The sequence below is a fragment of the Odontesthes bonariensis genome, chromosome 5 (assembly GCF_027942865.1).
Source record: "Odontesthes bonariensis isolate fOdoBon6 chromosome 5, fOdoBon6.hap1, whole genome shotgun sequence".
In the NCBI taxonomy this organism is placed as follows: domain Eukaryota; kingdom Metazoa; phylum Chordata; class Actinopteri; order Atheriniformes; family Atherinopsidae; genus Odontesthes; species Odontesthes bonariensis.
In genome coordinates, this window is record NC_134510.1 from 26,623,595 (window position 1) to 26,647,323 (window position 23,729).

Genomic DNA, 23,729 nt, shown 5'->3' on the forward strand with positions numbered 1-23,729 from the left:
CAAGAGCTGACAAATAACGTGATGAGATGAATTGCTGTGTTGGGTCTGAGTCACTCAATGTGCAGCAGAAAACAGCCAGAGCAGCAGTCTGGTACAGGGCTGGTGGGGGCCTGAGAGAGGAAAGAAGGACGCAGTGTGGGCGGGTTAAGAGGTGCCGAGAGGGAGGGGACGCCAGCGTAACATTCCCACCGTTTTTTCTCCCGTTCCTCTCCTGAAAAAACAAGGACGTCCGTCGGTCCGTTCTTCCTCCTCCTCACTTGTCATCCCTGATTCTAATACTCGGCTGCGTGTCCTCATTTGAGACTATCCGCCTGTGTCCTTCTCCACCTGGAGTTTTTTTGGTGTGCTGTCAGCCTGCGGGGGATCGCCGAGTCGAGCGGCAGGGGCGTGAGAGGCGGATGCTGCGAGCGTAGAAGCAGGGTACCAACCAGGAGCATCACCACACTCGCCACGGTAATGTCAAATCTGCTTCGGGAACCCTTCGCTTCTGCGAAATTTCCTCCTCGGACTTCACTGTAACGTTTAAATAAGACTAGATTCAGTCCTGTAGCCCGAGCTGGTAATGTGGTCAATACTAGCCAGTGATGAAAATCAGCTGATAATTGTCGCATAGCATGTTTTTGCTCCTGAATGAGTGTGTGTGTGTGTGCGTGTGTGTGTGTATAGCCTGAACAACCTGTGTACATTTGGAGTCTCATGTTGTGTATTTTCGTTTTTCACTTAATAGTCAGTATATCTTGCTATGTGGCCTATCACTGTAGCAATAAATAGAGAGGTTTGTTCTGTCAGTATGAGATGAAAACCCTCCAAGGACTCATTTTTCTGTTGTGGCTGCTGCCTTAAGACATCAGCTGGTTTTATTACCTAACAGACCACAAGGAAACGATGCTAAAACACCCACAATGCCACATGCAAAACCTTTTACTTCCACACACTAATGACCCGGTGTGTGCAGACTCCACAGACTATTTTAGGCAGCCAGACTGTAAGCATGTCACTCTGATACTGAGGAAAAGCAGAACGTGGTGGCGTTATGGTGACATGCTTCTGGATTCTCGCTTAGGTCCTGCAGCTCTAGATTCAGTGTAGCTGGTCTCCAAAGGTTTACACACATGACGCTTTACTGTAGACTCTCTAGCACAAATGCAGCAATGTACAACGCTGTGTGCACCATCTGATATGCCTGATTTGCCTCCGTCTCTTCTGTTACTGTACCTGTCTCCTCCACTGCTGATCAGTTGTTGATGCATGTACTGTAACCCCCCCCCCCCCCCCCCAACCATTTCTATCCTCACCCCACCCTGTTGCCCCCTCCTCCTTTTCTTTCCTTTCTTCCTTCAGATGGACAGAATGAATTTTCTCTCCTTCCTCCTACTTTGCTTGACTTCGGTTGCCAATGGCAACAAAGGTCAGTTCCTTATCCTTTTTGACTGGTAATTGTGAAGTGTTTAGATGATGGTTTACATTGCCATAGGAACACGCACACCTGTCTAGGTTTTCAGACGGGGCCATGGCTGCGTTTCCCTTAAGTAATCCTGATGACTTTATTGTTATTCCTGCATCACACATCTTCGATTCCTCATACATAAACATGGTGTGTTTCCTGCTCATGACCCAGTGTGCATGCGCCTGTTGTGCCAGTGGTGTGACTGAGAAGATGTTAGATCTGTTTCCCTGTCTATAGCAGATTTATCACTGTGGATAACCATGACTGATTCAACATCATTGTTTCAATGATTATCATGCTGAGGGAAGGCGAGTGAAAGAGATGGACTTTCAGGGAGAGAGTCTGAGAAGCAGGTAGAAGAGATTGACGCAGAGGAAGATGAAGAAATTGAAGGAGATGGGGAAGAGAGATGCTGGGAGAGGGGGGGGGAGAAGCTGGCCGATAAGGTGGGGGAAGGAGGAGGGGGGAGAAGTTGATGGAGAGAGGTGGTACGCGAGATCAGGTGACACGAGCGAGAAAAAAGAAGGAAAAGTGTGAGATACTGGGCCTTCTGTGTGCATATGTGTGTTGGTGTGAGGAGCCCAGATGATGAGGGATGGATGGGTGAGTGTTACGGAGCGATAGAGTGACCGAAAAAGGAGGAGTGCCAGGGGGGACAGACAGAGAGATGGAACGAGATGCCTCTCAATCTGTAATCCTTAATGTAATCCACAGGCCTGATGCTCAGATTAATGCTACATAGCAGGGAGGAGGGAATAAGGGAGGTGGGGGGGGTCAGCGGAGGGGACAGAGGGCACGGGATAAATGACCAAAAAAGAGACACACAAGAGGACTGTGGAAAGAGGAGGTGGAGATGTTGTTAGGAAAAGACGATAAATATCTGCAATTACTGTTGAATCCCAACCATTTTTGGTACAGCCTAAAATTTGTCTAAACGGGAGAGCATTAAAAACTGTCTGGCATGGATACCGTTGCTGGATTTGTGCTCTCTACTCACTCATTTGTCAGATATGCACAAATTGAAATCAGAATTTTGAAATTGTTAGGTTTTGTCATGCAGAGAAAGCTCTTGTGTGGCTGTTTGTGTTCAGACATTTATGACAATTTGACTTCAACCCAGAATTTTATCTTCTGCTGCTTAAAGATGAGAATCTTTTTGTAGCAGGGGAAGTATGGAGATCTTTTGATCATTTAATTATCAATGAATATACCAAATAGTTTCTTGACGTATTCATTGACTAGAGTCAGAAATTGGTGATTAATACATGTCACGCCCTGTTAATTTGGGTCTTCTTTTCAAACTCCAAAACCAAAACATATTGGTTATATTATCACTAAAGACAAATTGGTAAATTTCTGGAAACTAATATTGGAAATCAAATTCACTTATCAAAATACAGCAGATTGTTTTCCAAACTGATTCATTGTTTAAAAGTAGAGGGATAAAGTTGTATAAAATGCAAATGAATAGTACTATATTTCAGCACTGTTATCAAAGCATTTGAATAAATGTGGTTAGGAACATTGAGAAGAAAAAGACTCAGATTCAGCGACAGTGCATCTGAAAGGCTGTGGTGCTCTAAGTAATAAGAAAGAAAGTGAAAAGAAAAAATTCAAATGATACCCGGCTTCTCGTTTAGAGGGAGCGCAGTTTGATCAAATTCAGAACCAGCAGCGCTTCCCTGTGGTGTCTCTCCTCTCGCTGGTGTGACTGCGAAATTAGTTCCAGTCAGATTTTCAAGAAAATTCGCTGTGGCGACAACAAAGCAATCGCCAAACAAAAAAGTCTCATGCCTCTGTCTGATTTCAAACTCTATCGCTTCTGCGTTAAGAGATTGGGGACAACAGAGGAAGGGCACTCCGCCTTTTGTTTTCGCTCATTGCTGGAGTGTAAAATCGTCATCATTCTGGCTCATTAACTTGGCCTTTGATCACTCAGCACAGAACATTCAGCACGAGGATGAATTATTAATTTGCAATTAAAGGTTAAATTCTCAATAGACCTTAGGCATTTGATTCTGACTTTGCCGGTTTTGGTATGTCATTGAGAAGCACCTGTGGCAGACCAGTTTAGCTGACTGATTTGGGCAATATTTTTCTGTGTGAGTGTGTGACAGAGTGAAATCAGATGGGCTTTAATTATACTGTTAACCAGGAGGGTGTTTGTAGTGGTGCTTGATGTGAACAAGGGAAGATGGCCCATACAGGGAAGACGATTAATATGATCAGACTGACTCTTTGTGGTCCCACATTATGCATTTTTCCCACTCATACACTCTCACCATGTCCTCCCCCATAATTGAGTGTTAAAAATAGATGCATTGGTTCCTTCTAATTGCTCCATTTAACCCAAAGCCTCTTCGGTCTCTTCTCTGTGCCGTTCAGCCAATAAGCACAAGCCATGGATCGAGACAGAGTACCAGGGGATTGTCATGGAGAACGACAACACTGTGCTGCTCAATCCCCCCCTTTTTGCCCTGGACAAAGATGCTCCACTTCACTATGCTGGTAACACCAACTGCAATGAGCCGCATGGAGGACTATAACGATGCTCAAGAATACTTGCATTTCCATCTTTTTCAATTGGCAGGAAAAAAAAGAAAATTGTCAAATCTTCTGCTTGTGTTGCCAAACTGAAAACAATTTAAAACAGATCAGACTGACTGATTATCCAGCTTTGATGATGCAGCCATGTGACCAGTTTGAGGATATGGTTTATTTCTGTTTGGTTCCTTTAACTTTTTATTGTAAATACAACATACATTTTTTCAGTTTGGAGCCACGAGACTGCTGCCAGTGCCAGCAATATTCCTCAGCAGGCCCTCTATATATTATAAGTAATGTATTCAGTCACCGAGTCCACTATTTTTAGACCATCATAGTGTAATTCAAGCCTTCATTGCATGAGCAGTCAGCAGCATTCTGCCTCTGCAGCCTGATGAAATAAGGTGATCGTATTTGCTCTCGGAGTCCTGGAAATAACCATGTTCAGTCAAATTATGAAAGATCAACTTGAATTACTCAGGGGCTTCCTGAAATATATTGAGTTCGTGTCAAGGAGGAAGAGGAAAATTAGCTGTTTGAGCATGAACCTTTGACTTATGTCAGCCAATAAAGATCGGCTGCTATTCTAAGAATTTTTATTTGGAGTCGCGGCCGCGCTTTGTTTTATTCTATTCTGATAACAACTACCTGCGGGAGATAAAGTATATCTTAAATCAATCTCTAGATATCTATGTGCTCAGTATTACAATATTTTCTCTTTCAGTTCAGTAATGGATACATAACATCAAATCTCTTTAAAGCTTTAGTGGAGAGCGTTTTCCCTCTTATAGTACCTCGCGTCTGGTTTGTATATCGTAATCTGTACAGTATGACCACTTTGGATTGAATAGCTGCATTTGCTGGATTGAATCTCAAGTTATATTTCAATGGTAGTTGTCCAACCCCGGATCCAAAACAGTTTGGTTGATGTGAAACAGAAATTAAAAGGATGCTCTGGTTTACAAATTATTTAAATGCTTATGTTGAATTAAAATTTGTACAGAGACATTTCAAATGCTAAAAGTGAGACATGTTTTTTAAACATATGCTAATTGATTCAAAGAAGTTGGGACAGAGGCAACAAAAAACTGTAATAGTTGAACTTGGCAACGGATTAGTAACATGTTTGGGTATAAAACCAGCATCCCAGACAGGATGAGTCTCTCAGAAATAATGAGGGAGGAGGAGAATGCAGAGAAAAGTCTTTACGCTATGAGCAAGACTGTAAACTAGTACTGAATGTTTGTGATGTGCATACCTTCAGGCAACACTGCATGAAAAACGGATATAATTATGTTGTAAAAACATCACTGCAGGGGCTCAGGAACACTTCTGAAAACCACTATCAGTGAACACAGTTTGGTGCCGGTCCCACACATGCAAGTTCAAACTGTACCATGGAGAAACAAATTAGAGATAAATCCAGAGTGGGTACAAGCTCATTTGAAATAATGATAATAGTGACTGAGAAAAAAGGAAAACTGTCCCTTTGTCTGATGAGTCACAATTTAAGATTATTTTTAGGAAATAATCTAAAGAGGAATAAAGAGGTACGTTGGTGTACATGGTATAGATAGTAGACCCATCTGTAACAGCTCCATCAGTATTTAACAGTTTAAAAAGCTCTTGGAGCACCAAATGCTGCCGCCCAGACAGCAAGACAACGCTAAACAGCAGCATGGCTCTGTGGTAAGAGATTGTTGCTGAACTGGCCTGTCTGCAGTCCAGACCTGCTACCGACTGAAAGCATTTTGTACAAAATCAAACAAAAAACTGCAACAAAGCAGATGACAATCTGCTGAAAGGCTGAAAAAGTCCTATAACAAGCAAGAATGAGTCTCAGTTCACTTAAATGTTCATTAAAAGAGGAATAATGCAACAAAGTGGAAAACGTGTTGCTGACATGAAAGTTAAAGTGAGCAGACAATTTTCAAGAATTTTATCTACATCTAACACAGTATTCCAGCTTTTTATTTTATTTTTTGGAATATGTGTTTGTGGATATTATTGTATTATATCTTTTTTTTACTTATTTTATGTTACTTGGTAGACTGGCAGTTTGATAATTTTTGATGACAAAAGCAGGAACAGTTTGAGAATATGCTGATGCTGATACCAGAAATGAGGTCTCTTTTAGTTTTGTATCTAAAGTTGCCGTGGGGAGTTCAAGGAGAGATACTTGAACAAATGATTTACAAAATTAATCATGGAGCTAACTTGTAAAATGCTTTTAAAGCACGGAAGAATCAGGAGACAACTTCAAAGCACCTCACAGTGATACTTAAGGCTGTGGCAGATCAAAGCTGGCGTTTAAATAATCAGAATCAGAAAGACACTCCTATTCTTGATATGTCATGTTACACGTTGAATTCAGTTAGTTGCTTCAATGTTCTCTTATTATGGCTCCTCTCACACCCTCTCCCTCCCCCGCTCAGGTGAAATCTGTGGCTTCCGGGTTCATAATGGCCCCTTGGGTTCAGGTTCAGTCCAATTTGAAGCGGTGGTTCTGGACCGCTCCACCGGTGAGGGTCTGGTGCGGTCCAAGGAGCCGCTGGACTGCGAGAGCCAGCGGGAGCACAGCTTCACCATCCAGGCCTACGACTGCGGAGAGGGACCTGACGGAGTCAACAGCAAAAAATCCCACAAGTTAGTCCCCTTCCTCTCAGTTTGAGAAGAAAATCCTTTTAGTTTTGTCAATGATCACAGTCACACTGTGCGACTGTAAAGACTTCTCAGACATTTTAGCTTCTTCTTGTTGAATTAATCTGCTTCCCTCTGCTCGTGTTTGGCTTCCCACTCCTGCTTCCCTCAGGGCCACTGTGCATGTTCGTGTGAACGACGTCAACGAGTTCTCCCCCGTGTTTGTTGAACGTCGCTATGAGGCTTCGGTCCCAGAGGGGCGTCTGTTTGACCGAATCGTGCGTGTGGAGGCTCTGGATGCCGACTGCTCCCCGCAGTACAGCCAGATTTGCTTCTATGACATCATCACTCCCAACGTGCCCTTTGCTATTGACAACGATGGTGAGATGATTTTTATCTTGCAGCTGAAAATTAGACACTGTTGTTCACATAGACACATTCTTGTGGCTATCATTTGCAGCAGATACACAAAACTCCCACTCCTCTCTGTATCATCCCTCCTTTGATGTTCGTGCACGGTCCTCTATGTAAGTAGAATTGGAAAATTCAGTTTGGTATTCAGATGCTAAACTCTGGAATGTCCTTAAGACATGAAAAACCCACGGCACACACTGCTGAGACATTGATGTCTGCTTAGCGAAAAAAATGTAAAAGAATTGCAGGGACTCAACACCCCTCTCAGGTACGAACCAAAAGATGTTAAAATAGACTTTGTGTGGGTGAACTATTGTTCTGCCGCAGCAGAATCTCTACAACAGCTGTTTGGTTTATTATAGCATCCTTTTGTTCCTGGCTCAAGTCATGCAATTCTTTTTTGGAAAATGATGAATGTTGCACACTGTTATTGTGTCCACTGACTTATTTTGGTGGAAGATCAGTTGTGGCCCTTTTGTGATGCGACAGCAGCTGAGGAGGGCCCTGTTTTAGCATGACTGTGCAGAATTTTCCAGAACTTGAAGGGCTCTGCTGAGGACGAGCTGCTTCTTTCTGTTTTTGGACAGACTGGTACAGCAGCACAAATGTCTATTGTTCCAACCTCACTTGGATGCTGTCTGCTTTTTATTTCTCTGTTGTTGTTTTTTTCTTGTCTGTTTTGTCTCTGTTTCTACCACTCCCTCTGATTCTCCTCTCAACATGTCAAAGCATCTTCTTTCCTGCCTACTGTTTGTCAGCCGACATGCTGAGCCCTGTCAGCCTTTCACAGATACTCACTGTCTGTTCACCTTTATCTCTTTAAAACAAGAAAACCCTTCAGTTTTCACCTCGTTCTGTGCAATTTATCTTGCTCAGTTTTTGCCGTTTTCTTTTGCACTCTAAACAGGGTAGAGTCTCTGTTACCGCAAATGTGAAGCAGGAGAAGCTTTATCAGTGAGCTTTCAGTTTAGCGGGGCTTTCAATCACAGAAGCTTGTTGTTGGTGACCAATCCGGTATTTCTATTTCCATTTGTTTCATTTTGTCATGTCCTTGCTTTGTCGCTCTCTGTCTCCTAGGTAACATTAAGAACACAGAGCCTTTGGATTCGAAGCGGCAGCGTGTTCACACCTTCTGGGTGACCGCCTTTGACTGTGGAAAGAATCGTGCTCAGGCTGATGCCCAAGTTGTTGTCACGGTCAAGCCGTCCTGCAAGCCCGGCTGGATCGGTAATCAATGTCCCAGATAGCTCTTTTTCTGTCCTGATTTTATCTTGAAATAGATCTCTGGAGGCCTCAGACACGTGCTTTAGGTGTTTCATCAGTTGATTCTTGGATGTAACTTTCATTATGAGTTGGAATATGAGTGGGCAGCTCTTCACATTAGTCATGTTGGTATGTTTAGATCAAGAGCTGTCCTTTAAAGAGGTGGTGTTGGAAGTAATATCAAAGAAGGTGATTATCTGAACTTTGAAAATGTATTTTTAGATTATACATACCACAATCAGCAGCAGATTTCATAGCAGTATGAGCGTAGTTTCTCAACAGCCTTGCTTATCTTTCATTTCTGCTGTTTTTGTCAAAATTCCAACATGATTTGATCTATTACCATCACAGTTTCCACCTTCTTTGACAGTAATTCAATTAGCTCATTAAGCCTGTGTAATAGGATTTTGGAAGGGAAAAAAAGTCATGCAAGAAACAAAATGAAGTGATTTGAAAATACAAGATGTTTTGATTTGATTTACCAAGTCAAGTCATCATAGTAAATGTAGTTACACAACAGTCATGTTCACTTCAAAGTTGTGTCAAAGCCAGCTCAAAATTTTCAAGCTTATCATTTTTCTTTAAAGGAATTTCTAAGTAAGTCAGCTAACAAACAAACAAACAAACCACCACTATCAGGGGGTGACGCAACACAGACTTAAACATGCTCCTGTCCTAATATATTTTTTACATCTGTTTCTGGCATCAAATTCAAAATGAATATATATTTTTCATCATTCCTGTTGCCTTTGAACTATTCTTCCCTCGGGTTGATATAAATTCATTGCATTCTCTTTCTTAGAAACAGGATGGTGTGTTATTTGCTCCATCTCATAACCCTCTCAACTATTTTGAAGTGATGAATGGTAAAGTTGTGATGCTTTATTTTCAGGATGGACCAAGCGTGTAGAGTACACACCTGGGTCAGGTAGCATCCCGCTGTTCCCCAGCCTTCATTTGGAGACCTGTGAAGAGACTGTGTGGAACATCCAGGCCACTGTAGAGCTCCAGACCGGCCACATCGGGAAGGGCTGCGACAGAGACAGCTACTCTGACAGATCTGTGCGGCGACTATGTGGTGAGTTCTGTTTTACAATTAAAAACAGAAGATGTCTATGAAGCTAAAATCTATTTCATTGACGTCCATTTTCTTTCGATTTTTTCCGTCAGGTGCTGTCAGGGGCGAAGTGGACCTCCTCCCACCTCCATCTCCTTCTGCCAACTGGACCTCAGCTCTGCCTACCCTCCCCTCTTCTGATTCATCCTTAGTCTTCTCCTTCAACGGCTCCAGTCACGTCGCCGTGGTGCCTGATTCGGTTGTATCTGCACTGTCAGGTGACCACTTCACCCTCCAGTTGTGGATGCGCAGGGGCGGTGCCAACATCCAGCCCGCAACCACTCAAACCAGAGGAAATCGCAAGGATGAGGAGACAATTGTTTGCAGCACCGTCAAGAATGGTGCGTTTCATGTCCCAGACATTGATGTCATTGTGGTTCGAAGACTCTCGTTACACTACAGTGGGGCATTTGAGTAAAGAAAGTTAAACTGTTACGCCACTTTTCTCCACTTTTTGAAGTAGGTACTATCGTTTATCATGGCCTGCAGGGAAAACAGATAAAAAGCTAAACTGTTTTTAGCTTCAACAAATACTATCAAGGTGCTCTTGAGAGAGGCAGTTAACCTCCAGCTGTTCCACTTGTGCAGCCAAGTGGACAGCAGAACTGTAAAACGCTGTAATTGCGGCAGGAAATAAATCGTAGAAATCATGTTAACATTTACAACAGTGTGACTTTATAGGGGAATCTATGATAAACGCAGGGCACAGTTTTATTTCTGTCATTATTCTCTGTACAAATGCTGGGTAATATTAAGATACACCAGTTATCTTCTGTCCGTCTGCTCTCCTGCTTTACAGATGACTCCTACTCCCATTACTCTCTCTCCGTCCACGGCTGCCGCCTCTCACTCTTCTACTGGCCCGATGTCTCAGCCGCACGGCCCGTCAAGTTCTTGTGGAAATTGGAACAGGTACAGGGGGAACTGAAACTCTTATTTCTTCTGTGCTGCTACCTTGAAATTAGGCTGATTCAAAGAAAATTCAGTAGTTACTTCTGGTTCTGTGCCATACATAACGTATGACCCATTCCTCATAGGTGATGCAGCTACTCTGCTGAAAAAGAGCACAAAGGGATTCTTTATTAAACATGCCATAGTGGCATGACAGAACCCATCATGCACAACCACGCTTTGTGCATCATATTTACACGCTGATTTTTTTTTTTTTGTCTTTCTAAAGTATTATTCAGTTAGTTATCTGTAAAAAGATAAAATAGAGCAATCAGAGAGCTTTTTTAACATTTTTTGTTCCACTTTCAGCATTAATTCTTTCTTTCATATGAAGACGTTTACGTCTATATTTACATTTCTCATACAGGAACATGAACAAATTAGCTGAAAGCAATATAAAGCCAACCAGAGAAAGGTATGGAGTAGCCACTATATTACCAGCTCCATCCACACATGGGCACCGTTATGAAATCTGGAGATTGCACAGTAAAGTCCACAGCGAGGCTGATATCTGATTTGTGTTCTCACATACAGCCTCTCTGTAAAGTATCTAAAAAGCGGGGCTCTTTGCAGATATGAAGACAGCTAAAAACATACTATTATTTTTATTATCATAAACATGTATTTGAGGTGCACATTAAAATGAGAAGCGAGCTCTTTAGAATATTCATCATGTGGCACACTTACAAACATACGCGAGTGTGTGCAGTTTGGTGTGTGTGTGTGTGTGCGTGCGTGTGTGTGGTGGCGGAAACAGGTTTGTTTTGACTGAAGCCACTGGTCTCAGACAGACTGAAGTCACTCGGATTAAAAGAAGCTGAGCTGATACAGAGGAGATTTGTTAAATCCCTCTGTCTGAACCACAATATCTTGTTACTCTCATCTTTCCACTCTGGCCCCCTGTCTTTATAATTCCCTTGTCACTCTTATGTTGCATTCCTTCCGCTGTGACGTTATCTATATAGAAAACTAAAACCAAGCTTGAGCTGGAATTTACACAGATGAAATATTCATCAGATGTGGGGAAGTATATCTACTCAAGTATTTACGTTTTTTTCAGCTTGTGAGTGCTTACGATAAAGAAATGTCTTGTTTTAGACTTATTTGTCACATGTAGAATTTGTTAGCGTTTCCCCTCAAAATCCCTCTCTATGGATGAAGCAGTATCCAACAGTTGGCAAAAAAACATAAAAGCCCACAAAAGGAGATTTGTAATAGGATTTTGTCTCTGTGTTTTGTACCCATTAATCATCTCGCAACTGATCAGATTTACCTTGTGACCCCCTGGAGGGAGCTGACCTTTATTGTTGGACTTAACTGAACATAAAAAAAGTGATAATTTCCTCAACCAGCCACAACAACAATGAAAATAATGTCTTCTGTAATAATTTATCAGTCCCAGGAGACACTGTTCTGCGAGTGAAAAGATCAGAGTACTTCATCCACTGCCGATTTCCACAAGCCAGTAAATGTCTCTAGAGCATCCCACAGATAATTCAGCTGTTTCTTTTGTTCATGTTGACTCCATGTTATCTCTGTCTAACAGGTGTGTGACAGCGAGTGGCATCATCTCTCACTCAGCGTCCAGTTCCCATCTGTGACTCTGTACGTGGATGGAGTGACCTTCGACCCCGCCCTCATCCACGACAACGGAGCCATCCCCAACCCTGCACCCCGCCAGAGGATGTTCATCGGTGCCTGCTGGGGTGAGACACAGAATTTTTTTGCTTGGTGGTAAATTGTATTTATGTCAAACATGACAAAGGATAGTAGGCTGCAGTTTTCTGGCAAGTTACAAACCCTCATCACACGACAAACCGCTGAAAAACTTTGCATCACGCCTCTCCCCCCTCATTTTACTTAGTTTGGTAGTTGGGTTTTGTCTTAAAGAGCTAATAATATAACTGATCAATTATTCAGAGCAGCAGAACAACACAGGGGGCAGACAGCTATCAGCCACTTAAATCTGTATCGCTGGTTAAAATGGGAAACACTGGCTGCCAATTACCAATGAAAACACACACACACACACATTCACAGTCTTTCTTCTGCCTGCGTAGCAGCAGCTGCTGCTAGATAATGAGGAGATGCTGCAGTTTTGAAGATCGTCTACAGTTTTCTCACTTGTGCGTGTTTTATTTATTTATATATATATATCTTTCTGTCGAACTTTGAACTTTGCACCTCCAGATTTCCTCTCCCTGTCTTTTCATCCCTCATAACACGAAAGTGTCTGTCTCAATGTTTTCTGTTTTCTGTTCCCTTTCTCTGGTGTTCCCTGCAGAGCCTGAGGAGAAGCAGAAGGAGATACTAAACAACACAATCCCAGAGGGTAAAGACTCAGGTGACCTCCGTGTTTCACACAGATGTCAGTGTGAGGGTGTGAAGTCTGCTGTTTTGCTGTGTCTTTGTTGGTGTATTATTAATGTGCAAATTAAAAATCTGAAAGGGATTTTTTTTATTTTTTTGCGTTCTCTCTGTAGTGAGGTATGTAGGCGGTTACCATGGTCTGTTATCGGGGGTGACGGTGCGTCCTGGCAGCGTGGAGCCTCACAGCGTGGTGGAGTGTCTGTACGCTTGCAGGGAGGGGCTGGACTTCGGAGACCTTGAGACTCTGGGCTCTGGAATGAAGGTAACACCTGATAGGGCTATAGGTCGTCACGTCAGAGTCTATTTTACACCTGTGATTAAAAAGTAGTTTCTAACACATATCACACAGATACTCCAGTCTGTTTTATGTGTATGTGTTAGTTTTCAAAAATACTTTTTACAAAATTAAACATTGGAATTACTTGATGGGTAGAAAAAAACATTTTAAAAATGGAAAAATTACATTTCAATACAAAACAAGGTCTGGATTTACATCTCCTTCTTTTAGTTCCGTTTGTAGCAATCGTTCCTTTTTTTTTGCTTTTAAGCTTCAAGTGATGCTCCAGTTTCTTTGAAACACAGTTGTATGAGATACTTATTCATAGTCTGTGTTTTACATAAAGCGATCTGTGGTCGACACATCTTTAGTTACGAGAAGCAGGCAGGAGTATTCACTCAGAAGCAAAACAATGTATGCAGCATTGCAAACCTGTCAGGACCAAAACTGATTCAGGCCATCCAAAAACAGGCCCACCTGAAAATATCAGAGTCAGATTAAATTATGCAATATTAGTAAAATAGCTGTACAGAAAAAATTCAGAGACAATCTGGCAGGAAACAAAAGGGACAGATGAGTCTGTATGTACAGAAAAGTTTAATCAACTGACAGAGAACAGATGTGTAGTAACTAATATTACCCGAATACAGATGTGGAGCAAAACAAGGCAAGACGCCAAATAAACACTGGTGCACAAAAACAGAATAAATCGATTAGTAATTTTTAGGTACAACGTATATTGACCATTTGACATGGGGGAGCTTTTTTAAAAACTGTGAAGTGTAACATCTTGTCTTCCAGGTACACGTGAACCCGAGCCAGTCTGTGCTCGTGCTGGAGGGAGATGACATTGAGAGCTTTAACCGTGCAGTGCAGCAGGTCACCTACAGAAACTCCCTACGCTTCGCCACCCCTGGAGTCCGACCACTCAAGCTTACAACCTCACTCAGGTACAAACACACACAGACTTTCACAGATTGGAACGTCAATAAAGCAGCTAAAGCATCTCGTACAGAGCCACTGAGTTCACCGCCAACAGGCCAGAATGCAGCGAAAACCCTTCTGCTTGACCAAATTTGCTCGCTAACCATGCTTACATGTCGTCTGACTGAAAAGGAAACATTTGTTCAAAGAGTGTTGTTCATTGTGAAAAGTTAGAATAACTTAAGCAGTGAGATGACAATACAGAAAGAAAGTGATACATCAAATGTAGATTATCATATTGTATAGCCCCTAACATCACATACAATATTGTTGCTAACGGTTTAGCATGTGTCTGGAGATTGGATTTTCCTGGTGCAGTCAGATAAAGTGTCACTCCATGTTGTGCTGCTGCTTACTCCTCTGACTAAGCTCATCGTACGTGGACTTTGGCTCGGCCGTGATAACGACTTGTATGGGATGAAAGAGATGATTATATGGAGAATATGTCAAAGCAAAAGATAACATGGGACATCTTATCTCTTTCTTCATTCATCAAGTAGCTTTTTTCTTTGACAGAGTAAACTGCAGCTGCAGAATTAGTTTTTGTAGTAAACTGAAGTTGTTGCGGGATTCAGTTTTAAATAAATGATTTGCTGGTTTTTAACGCGGGCCAGTTATTCACTGCTTTCTAACTATCAAACCAACTGGAAATGTGTCTTTAAATAATTTACCATTATATTCTAATATTATAGGAATCAAAGACAAACTGTATCTTTAGTTTTTACCTTCGGTATTATGGTCAGTATGCCCAACACAGCACTGTTCAACTGCTGCACAATCCCTGCATTGATCCAGTTTTCACTGCGCTGAATCGCCTGGCTGTGAAATAAAAAGCACACAAACTCTGTTTCTGGGTCAGTGCTCAACCATGCTTAACAACTGTGAGCTGGCTCTCTGGCTTTAGCAGTCACTTTTAACTGATTAAATATTAATTCATCCTGAGAAGTATAGTCCTGCCGTGTACTTTGTGGTATATTGTGTAATTACGCTCATACTAACAGCCTGCGCAGATATTCTTATTACTGTCTTTGGGGACTGTTGTTTTGGTCGCATGTTTATAAGATTAAGATGATCACCAAGCCATCAGTCTCACTGGAAGGCTTTGTTTCTCCACCGACTGTTAAGATCCCCGGGATTCAAGGTCATGGGCAGATTTTCTTTCAGTTTGATTTCTGCTCAAGTGCAGAGCTCCCTTGCTTTTTTCCCCTTTACTTCAGCATGTTTTATTGCTTGTGTGAAGATTAGACTGATTTGAGCCAGGAGTTACCCAGATGGCTGAACAGCAGGCCCTTCTGGAGAGGCCGATAGAAGCAGCTGCTCACTCTGATAGTAAAAATATAGCACACACACACAGATTAATCAGCTTTATCCCCCTTCGGTGAACTCTAGTGCATATGAATATACATATATGTTAGCAGTTTGCTATCTATCTGTTACGCTCTCCATTTCTGGCTGGAGAATGACTTTTAACAGTAGAGCTGCTGCACTTTGACATTTGGCATTTCCAGTTTCACGACAGACCGATGCTGTCACGGTCATGGTGAAATCAGACTGAAGTGAGAAAAACACAGCGTTGGAGTAAAATGTTATTGTGCACACTGCAGCATGAACACCACTCAGTCACAATGCTGCTAATTTGAGAACACGAGTTTCGAGTTACTTAAATTGTGCTACGATGCTGCTTTGAGTTAAATCGTAACATCAGGAGGATGAGGTTTTAGCTTGTATAATCTTTAACAATAATGTTTACCAGTACAGAATTTACACTTCAAAGATAGTCAGAAGACGTTTGAGAGTACTAATGCATGTGTGAGGAGGAGTAAGCTGTGCAAAACCTGATAAATCAGTCATCCTCAGTTCCATCTCAACCCCTTGAGGCCCTTTCCTTTTTCGGAATAATGAAAAAAAATCCTTAAATTTTGCCTGTTGCAGTGCCACGATTGCAAAGCAAAAATAACCTGCCAGGATTTTTTGTGGAGGAGCAACGCTTGGTAGAATTTTGAAATGAGTTTGGAGTACTTGCCAAAGTTTGCATTTGAGACAGCAACGTGTGAATCAAATTTCATGGCAGTCCTTTCAAGACTCATGGTGGGGTTTCACTAAAAGAGATCTGAAAAAAATAAATAAAAGCAACCACTCCAAAGTGATGGAAGCTGCTTTGGCATGATCAAGAGAAATGATTTCTCTTTACTTTCTTTGACTGCCGGTCAGATGTTTCAATGAGGAGAGCTGCCTGTCCCTCAAGCAGCTGGAAGGATATCTGGTGGTCCTCCAGCCAGACGCCCCACAGATCTCTCTGTCTGGGGTAGGTCCTCATCTGGCACGTCCAGCTCCTGAGTTTGAAGGTTCTCGTGGCGTTCCCCTCTTCCCGGAGCTCCGCATCGTCTGTTCCCTGTCACATGCTGTCAACACAGCCGCACAGGGGATGGAGGGTGGAGGTGAGTCATCCCTCAAAGGGGCTAATTTTCAGGAGATTTAGCCAATTCTTCATGGTTATTCTCCACATTTTTTTCAACTTTTCTTTGGATTTCAGCATCTGTAGTCTTCACTCGTGTTGTGTGAACATCAGTAATGTTTTTGCATTTTTCTTTTAGCTCTGATGTCTGATGCCGTGGCTCACACTTTGGATGGCTGTGAGGTGCAGCCGCTGGGAGAAGAGCTAAACCCAGAGAGGGAGGAGCTTCTGGTAGACATGGATGTTGTGCGAGAAAGAGGACTAGAAATCATCAACACTACTGCTTACATCGCCATTACAGGTAGAGCTGTAGACAGCACTATTTAGAGACTGAATTAAACACAAACTTATTCAGAAAATTAGAATTCAGTGCTACCTTATTGTCTTATATTTGACAGTCAGACTATCAAATTGTGCATAACTCTGGTGGACAGAAATATGTGACATCACCTTTAAGTGAATTATTTTTCCATTTAAAAAAAATCTATATCTTAGATTCCCCATGCAAATCTAGTAAATGTCAACCATCCATGATAAACAGTCACAGACTCATTGTATCTACATTTATTGTCTTCTATTTTGCTCAATCGATTTTGTTTTACGTCACCTCCAGGTGCTGAATCCATCTCTGTGTACGAGGACGTCCTTCGCTCAGTTCGCTACCGTCTGGCTAAAGGCTCCGCTCGCTTCGAGAGGCGGTTCCGCCTGTCCTGCTCTGAGATGAACGGCAGATACACCAGCAATGAGCTGACTCTGGAGGTCAAGAGAAGCATCTCACGCAAAACACCTTACAAAAATCCTTCACATGTTAGCCTCGACCTTGGGAACATGTTTACAGAAAAGATAGAAAGTTGAGCCTTTATAATTTAGTTTCACTGTGTAAAGTAACTGTATAAATGTTACAAGAGACGTGGGATTTGCAAGAGGAGGTAAAATTTCTTCTGATTTCTTTTTTTTTTTTTTTTCCTGTAGGTGAACTTCCTCCACTCTTTGGACAGTCTGTATCACCCGTCTCACCTGCTGGCCTCCCAGCAGCAGTTCCTCCACCCATCCCACCATGCTGGAGAGTTGAGCGGACATACTCTGCCCAATCCACACCGCAACTCAGGTGACCTTTCCCTATCACTGTTTTTTTTCATGATTCTTTCTAATCTTGCAAAGTTTAGCACCTTTTTAAGGCTTTACATAAAATAACAAAAAAAACATCTAATAAGAGTAATAGATATAAGCAAGTAAGATACCAAAATAGATTAGTCCCAGGTATTTAATTGAAACAAGTCCACAGTCTACTCTTGTTTTTCCATGACAAGGATGTTTTAGCTGTTCCCCTGCTTCAAGACACGGATTCAGATTAAATTAATCACTTCAAAAGATTGTTAAATTCTGCACAAACCAGCTAATGAGGCATCATTCTGAATCAGGTGAGTTGAAGCAGGGAAACATCTAAAAGCTGCAGGACAGCGATCCTCGAGGACTGGAGTTTGACAACATCAAAATCACAGCATCCTTAAGTTATAATTCTGGTGCTTGAAACAGTCAACGAACCTGGATCTATTTGTGCTTGAGGCTGATGTTGTTCTTGTTATGGTAAATCCGAAAGTGAGTCCCAGAAAACAGACAAGCCAGAAAGATGTTTCACAAGTTTTTTCAGCAGTTGTGAATTTCGAGTGGACCTCCACGAAGCAGTCTAAATGTGATGGTGAGGGGATCAGAGAGGCCGGCCGTGGCCAATCAGGTTGTCTGAGCAGGGTACCAGACGATGAAACCTGAACTGACGTGTAGTTAAGTCTTGAAGTTTGAGTTCGTCGGAGAGTGTGAGCTAAGCAGGTAAGCAGGCAGGTTGGCAGGCAGGCACGCATCTTGCTATTGAGTGGCTGAGCCTCACTGAACGAGACTGACAGCTGGTTCAGCACACCAACACTGCAGACCTGACAAATACACAAACGAAAAGAAAAAAAAACAGAGGAATCGCTGAAAGTCAGGAAAAATAGCGAACAGGACTAGCTGTGGCATAGCACCTGCAAGGTGAACTGACAGTCTGCTGAGGAGCAGAGAGCAGAGCCAGATACTGCAGAAGTTAATGAGTGATTTGTCTGAGACGTACAGATAGAGAAGAGAAGACCCATAGAGCCGCACCAGAGAACACAAAAGCAGCATACAACATACACGCTCACCACACTCATGCACTCACAGAATGGACAGCAAGTCATGAGGGGGGTGGTGCAAATAAGTAAAAGATGCAAAAGGGTACAAAACAAGAAGATCGTAAAACAAAGTCTTAGCACGACAGTTCTCTCCTGAAGGCCTTTGCACACAATTCCAATCTTCGCTTAAAGCTCCTCCAACAGGCCCCCCCGTCTCCTAGTTCCTCTCTTTCTGGGTGCATTTTAGGAACTGAGACATCCCCCCGAGAATTTGCCTCTAACAATTACACAGTCGCAGAGAGGAGGATGTAGGCTGAAAATTAGACAAATAGGATGAGCCTAATTAGTGTAAACAACACAAGGATCCTGGAAACTTATGGTCTTTTTTATATGTGGTTTTTTACAAGGCTTGTAAAGTAATCAGAGGTTGTTTTAGTTTTAATCTGAATTCAGTGGGAAGTTAGAGAATGATAACAAAACTACTACACTGCTCCTCTTCATTTCTGAAAATACAGTAGCCTCCTAGTAAATATAGTTATTGGGTTCTGTCAATAATTAAAAAGAATCAGAAAATGTTAAAACTGGAGAAGGTTAATTAGTTCTAAAAAAATTACATCAATCACATCAAACATGCACACATCCAATCAGTCTTGAAAGGCGAAGCCAAAAAGATGTTGCAATTAACCTGACAAATAAACCGGTTGTGGAAAAGAAACCACACTTCCAAAGTACAAAACTAAGTGACACTGGAAATCCAACACTTTATTTGAGCTCAGAGGAGGTGTTCTGACACTGCCATAGCTCGACAGATGGAGGCGCTACTAAAACGATAAACAAAATTATTAATGCAGTCTGTGACACAATCCCAACGTTACCAAGGTTACAGGCAGCACAGGAATGAAAACAAGAGGATGTTAGTTGAGTCAAGAAGCCAATTGAAAACAACAAGATACACATAAATAAATCTGAGGAGAGCAAGTCACCCTGACCTTCCCTGTTCCACAGAATATAACCCACTTATTACTAACATGTCCCTAAGTGCACATTTTACATGAAACCATCATGTTTGAATACAAACAGAACATGATGTTCATGGTCTACATATAATTAAACTTAATTTAAAGTAAAAAAGACCTCCATGATTTTTTTCCTTATCTGAATATAAAGTCAATTCTGAAGGAGAATTTCATAAACATACAGTCTTCCTTTATGGACATCACTGATGTTTCTCAGCCTCAAATCAGTTGGTTCCTGCTGAAGATAAAAGTCATTATAAAATACGTTCTGTGGTTTAAACATGGTTCTGCGGGTTTTAGCAATGTTACTCAGGGAGTTAGTGGGTTTCTAAAGGAACTCATTTCAGTCTCATAATAATGTGTGTGAGGGAGTATTTACAACAGCAGAACTCTGTTTTTAGGATTGACTTCAAATAAACTCACATTTTACTCGTTGAATTAGCACGGCTCACTGACATTTTTGTTTTCCATCACTTTTGAGCAACAATGGAGCCGCATCGAGTTTTTCAGCACAACAGGGAACAATTTGCTATTGCTGGTTTGGTCTTTTCATGACTTTTGGAGGAAATAAAAAGTGTAGAATCAGCGCATTAAACCTTTACATCTGGATTTCGTGTGACACATAATCACTGCCGTGTTTTACTACAGTGGTTCCAGGTGCAGCCACCGTCATCATTATGGTGTGCGTGGGTTTCCTGGTTGTCATGGTGATCCTGGGCGTTTTCCGAATTCGCTCCATCCATCGCCGAGGGGAAGGTTCCAGGGGCGGGGCTAAGGAAGGTAGCGGTCAATGGGACGACTCTGCGCTAACCATCATCGTCAACCCAATGGAGGTAATAGGAGTGAAATTGATCGATGTGATCAGAATAAGTACGTTTTCATTCACATGTCATTGTGCTCTCACAGTCCTATGAGTCTCGTATGGGCATCTCTGCCGACACGGAGGGAATGGGTGAGGAAGATGAGGAGGCAGCAGAGTCACCTGACGACGCAAGCGATGACCAGCGAATCATCATCAAGAAGGAGGGCAGAGATGGCAACGCCCGTCGCTACTGAGCCACATCTTTATCTACACCAGTTCTCATGGAAACCACAAATCAACTCACCAGTCACACACTCCAACACTTTTAATATCAACGACTGCTGACACTAGTATAAGGAATGTATGCTTACAAACACGACGCACAACACAGTCACTGTAATACTCTTGACACTCAACACCATATGTGACCTAAAGCCGACAACGGGCTGTTGTTCTCCACCTAAATGTTCAATGGCACAATGTATACAGTTAATGTAATTTAACCACCTGACTAAACCTCGCCAAAATTGTATGTGGTGCACCAGTTCTAAACACAAAGCGTTCATGTATCTGTATAGTGTAATGCTGTTTGGAAAGGGACTATTTTCTTTTAAAAATGTAGGATTGTATTCTATCTTTTGTTATCGATAACAAAGTGAAATCTTTACAAGATTGTTAACTGGAACAATTTGCAACATGAAGGCCTTGAATAGACCTATAGGCAAAGACACAACCCTTGATCCCCTACACATCTCAGAACTTCCTTATTAGACTGACTCGAGAAGTCTGTGCACAAGCTCTTGTCTCCCTCTTTGCATCCTTTCCTGACCTGTTCCTGAATCACCACAGAGTAAAGGCAGTGAGGTCAGACTCTATATATCCTTGCAGATGTTTTCCTTTTGCTATTGTCAGGCCGTTTTGCCATTTAGGATCCTGGCTATATTCTGTTTGAAGCTCCAGATCATTCTCGAGCACTTACCAACTACAAGACAAAGTCTGTTTACATGTTGAGTCCATGTACAATATGCCACTGAGGTTTCAGCTTCAAACTGGAGGGCAAAGTTCCAGTTTGGGCCACAAACTGGTAAAACAGTACCACCTACACTACAGTTGGTGTAACCTAACCTCTGGCCCTCACTGCACTTTTTCACTCACCGCACACTGCTCAATAGGATGTTTTATGCACACACAAAAACACACAGACACACTCCATAACGCTACCCGTGCTGTTTCCAGAATGTCCGCTCAGCTTGGGCAGTTTTGATTGTATCGATTGTAATGAATTTTATGTACATACAATGATGACTATTATGATATTATTATTACTATTATTATAGCGTCCAATCTTTCTCTTTTTCTGCACATTTTCGAGAGGGCGCAACTTATGATTTCCTTTTTTTCCATTTGAGGAATCACCTTTCCAGCATCAGAAAATAGTATAATAATAATAATGATAATAGTAGTTGTGATAAGGATGATAATCCCCGGCTTGATGAGTGTCTCTTAATTTGTGTGTAATATTGTTGTAATTTAAGAACTTGTCAATATCTGAATCACAGAAAAAGGAGGGCACATTGTTGTGATACTTCGATACATCTCACTCATGTCATCTTCCACACTTCAGGGTAATTTTTCACATAGAATCTTATTTCTCGCATTATTATTATTTTTCTATTTCCTTTACACTCCATCTGGCATCTTTGGTTCAATGAATGTACAACTGTGTGCTTCTCCTCACCTTCTCCTCCCTCCTCCGCCCTCCTGCCTTTACCCCGTCACCTCTTCCTCACTCTCCCTCTGTGTCTCTTGCTGTCTGTCTGTGTAGCCTATCAACGTGCAGTGCTAAGGCTGTCAGTAAATAAAGCCTCTTGTTTTTAAGTGTGATGTTAAGAAGGAATAAACATTGCATTGATTGATAACTTATATTATTACTATGTTACTATTCAAACATTACCTGTAATTATTGATACAATGCCAACATGGATTATGCTGACTTATTGTTATTGAAAAGTGTCAGAAAACATTACAAAATTCATAATAAAAACACTATGACGTCTTCATGAGAGGGTTTACTTGTTGGTGTGGGGGTGGGGGGGGTGGAGTTACACTGAGAGAGGTCTGCATGAGAAGGAAAAATTCCTCTCATTCATACAAATTTTTACTTTTTTTCTCTTTAAATTAGACCTTTGCAGCAAACAGTATATATAGTAAACACTTAATTTTCTTTAGGTACTTATATTTTAGTATTTCCATTTCCAGTACAATTATTTTGTACTTTCAAAATACATTTCCCCCACATTTATAAGTGTTATTTTTCAGTCTAAGAATTTGCATATAAACATCTCAGTATTATTATTGTCAGTTCAATGATACATTAATAATCACCAAAGGGGAAATTATATTGCAGTATGAATGATTAATAGATGACAATGGGCAAAATGAATAGTTTTTATAAAGAATTATTGTGCAAGGCTGTTGTAACCATGACTTCTTCTATCACTCCTTATTGCAGTGGACATGAAGAAGCCTCTGCCTGAAAACATTTGTCAAACTGTACTTTAATAATTCCTAAAAGGAAATCATATTGTTGCAGTATCTATAGAGCAATTAGGCATTAATCATTGCATAAGGCATTAAGGGACATTAATGACCTCCTGTTATTGTTCTTTGTTGCAGCAGAGCTGCAGAAGCCTCTGACTGAACACACTCTTGTTCAATAATTATGTAATGAAATCGGTGTGCAGTGTTGTCATTATGTTGAGAAACATTTGCAGCATTCTTTTTACATTCAGCTCCATTGGCTCCAGAGCAGTGCAGCTCAGAGCCAGCTTTCTTTATCAGTCTGTTCAGTTTCTTTGGATCTCTTGCTCTGATGCTGCTACCAAAACAGATGGCTGCAAAGAACACTATCCACCACAGACTAGAAGATCATGCAACATCTTGGTGCAGCCATCAAAAACAATAAGCTTCCACATGTAAACAGCTCTGGTTCTCCACCACCTCCACCTCCACCTCCACCTTCTCCAACTGAAACAGGGTTTGACTCATTCCATACTCATTCAGCCTCCCGTCCATCACTGAAACACCCAACAGCTGCAGAGTCATCAGAGTATTTCTGGAGATGACAGGACTCTGCTCCTCTGCTGCTGACCACCTTCTCTGACACACAATCCTTCAGTCTTTAAACTGTCTTCTGTTTGTGAGGTCATCATTTATCCAGGTGGTTTACCTGTATTTTCTTGAGTTTCTCACATTACAGTCCAGACTGAACTGTATTTAAAGCACTGAAGAAAATCAAAGAACTT

At 41.6% G+C, this 23,729-nt stretch overlaps 1 protein-coding gene across 3 annotated transcripts; it reads left to right on the forward strand.

Moving 5' to 3' along the window:
* The first annotated feature begins 64 nt into the window (after positions 1-64).
* clstn3 (calsyntenin 3) lies at positions 65-22,484 on the forward strand. Of its 3 annotated transcripts, none has more exons than XM_075465818.1 (19): positions 65-453; positions 1,342-1,408; positions 3,833-3,955; positions 6,427-6,637; positions 6,804-7,012; positions 8,123-8,272; positions 9,201-9,386; positions 9,479-9,766; positions 10,225-10,337; positions 11,923-12,082; positions 12,661-12,744; positions 12,860-13,008; positions 13,825-13,973; positions 16,219-16,445; positions 16,602-16,763; positions 17,076-17,221; positions 17,435-17,570; positions 20,271-20,455; positions 20,529-22,484. In XM_075465818.1, the coding sequence occupies exons 2-19, from the start codon at positions 1,342-1,344 to the stop codon at positions 20,676-20,678; spliced, it is 2,895 nt and encodes a 964-aa protein (XP_075321933.1). In that variant the 5' UTR covers positions 65-453; the 3' UTR covers positions 20,679-22,484. The 3 variants fall into 3 exon arrangements, with proteins under 3 accessions (XP_075321933.1, XP_075321935.1, XP_075321936.1); XM_075465820.1 differs by having other exon boundaries at positions 12,661-12,720; XM_075465821.1 differs by having other exon boundaries at positions 12,661-12,708.
* Positions 22,485-23,729: the final 1,245 nt, after the last annotated feature.

Coding starts and splice junctions, on each gene's coding strand:
- clstn3 (XM_075465818.1), top strand. CDS start 1,342: ATGGACAGAATGAATTTTCTCTCCTTCCTCCTACTTTGCTTGACTTCG. Junction 9,767..10,224: donor TTGCAGCACCGTCAAGAATG/GTGCGTTTCATG, acceptor CCTGCTTTACAG/ATGACTCCTACTCCCATTAC. Junction 12,083..12,660: donor GTTCATCGGTGCCTGCTGGG/GTGAGACACAGA, acceptor TGTTCCCTGCAG/AGCCTGAGGAGAAGCAGAAG.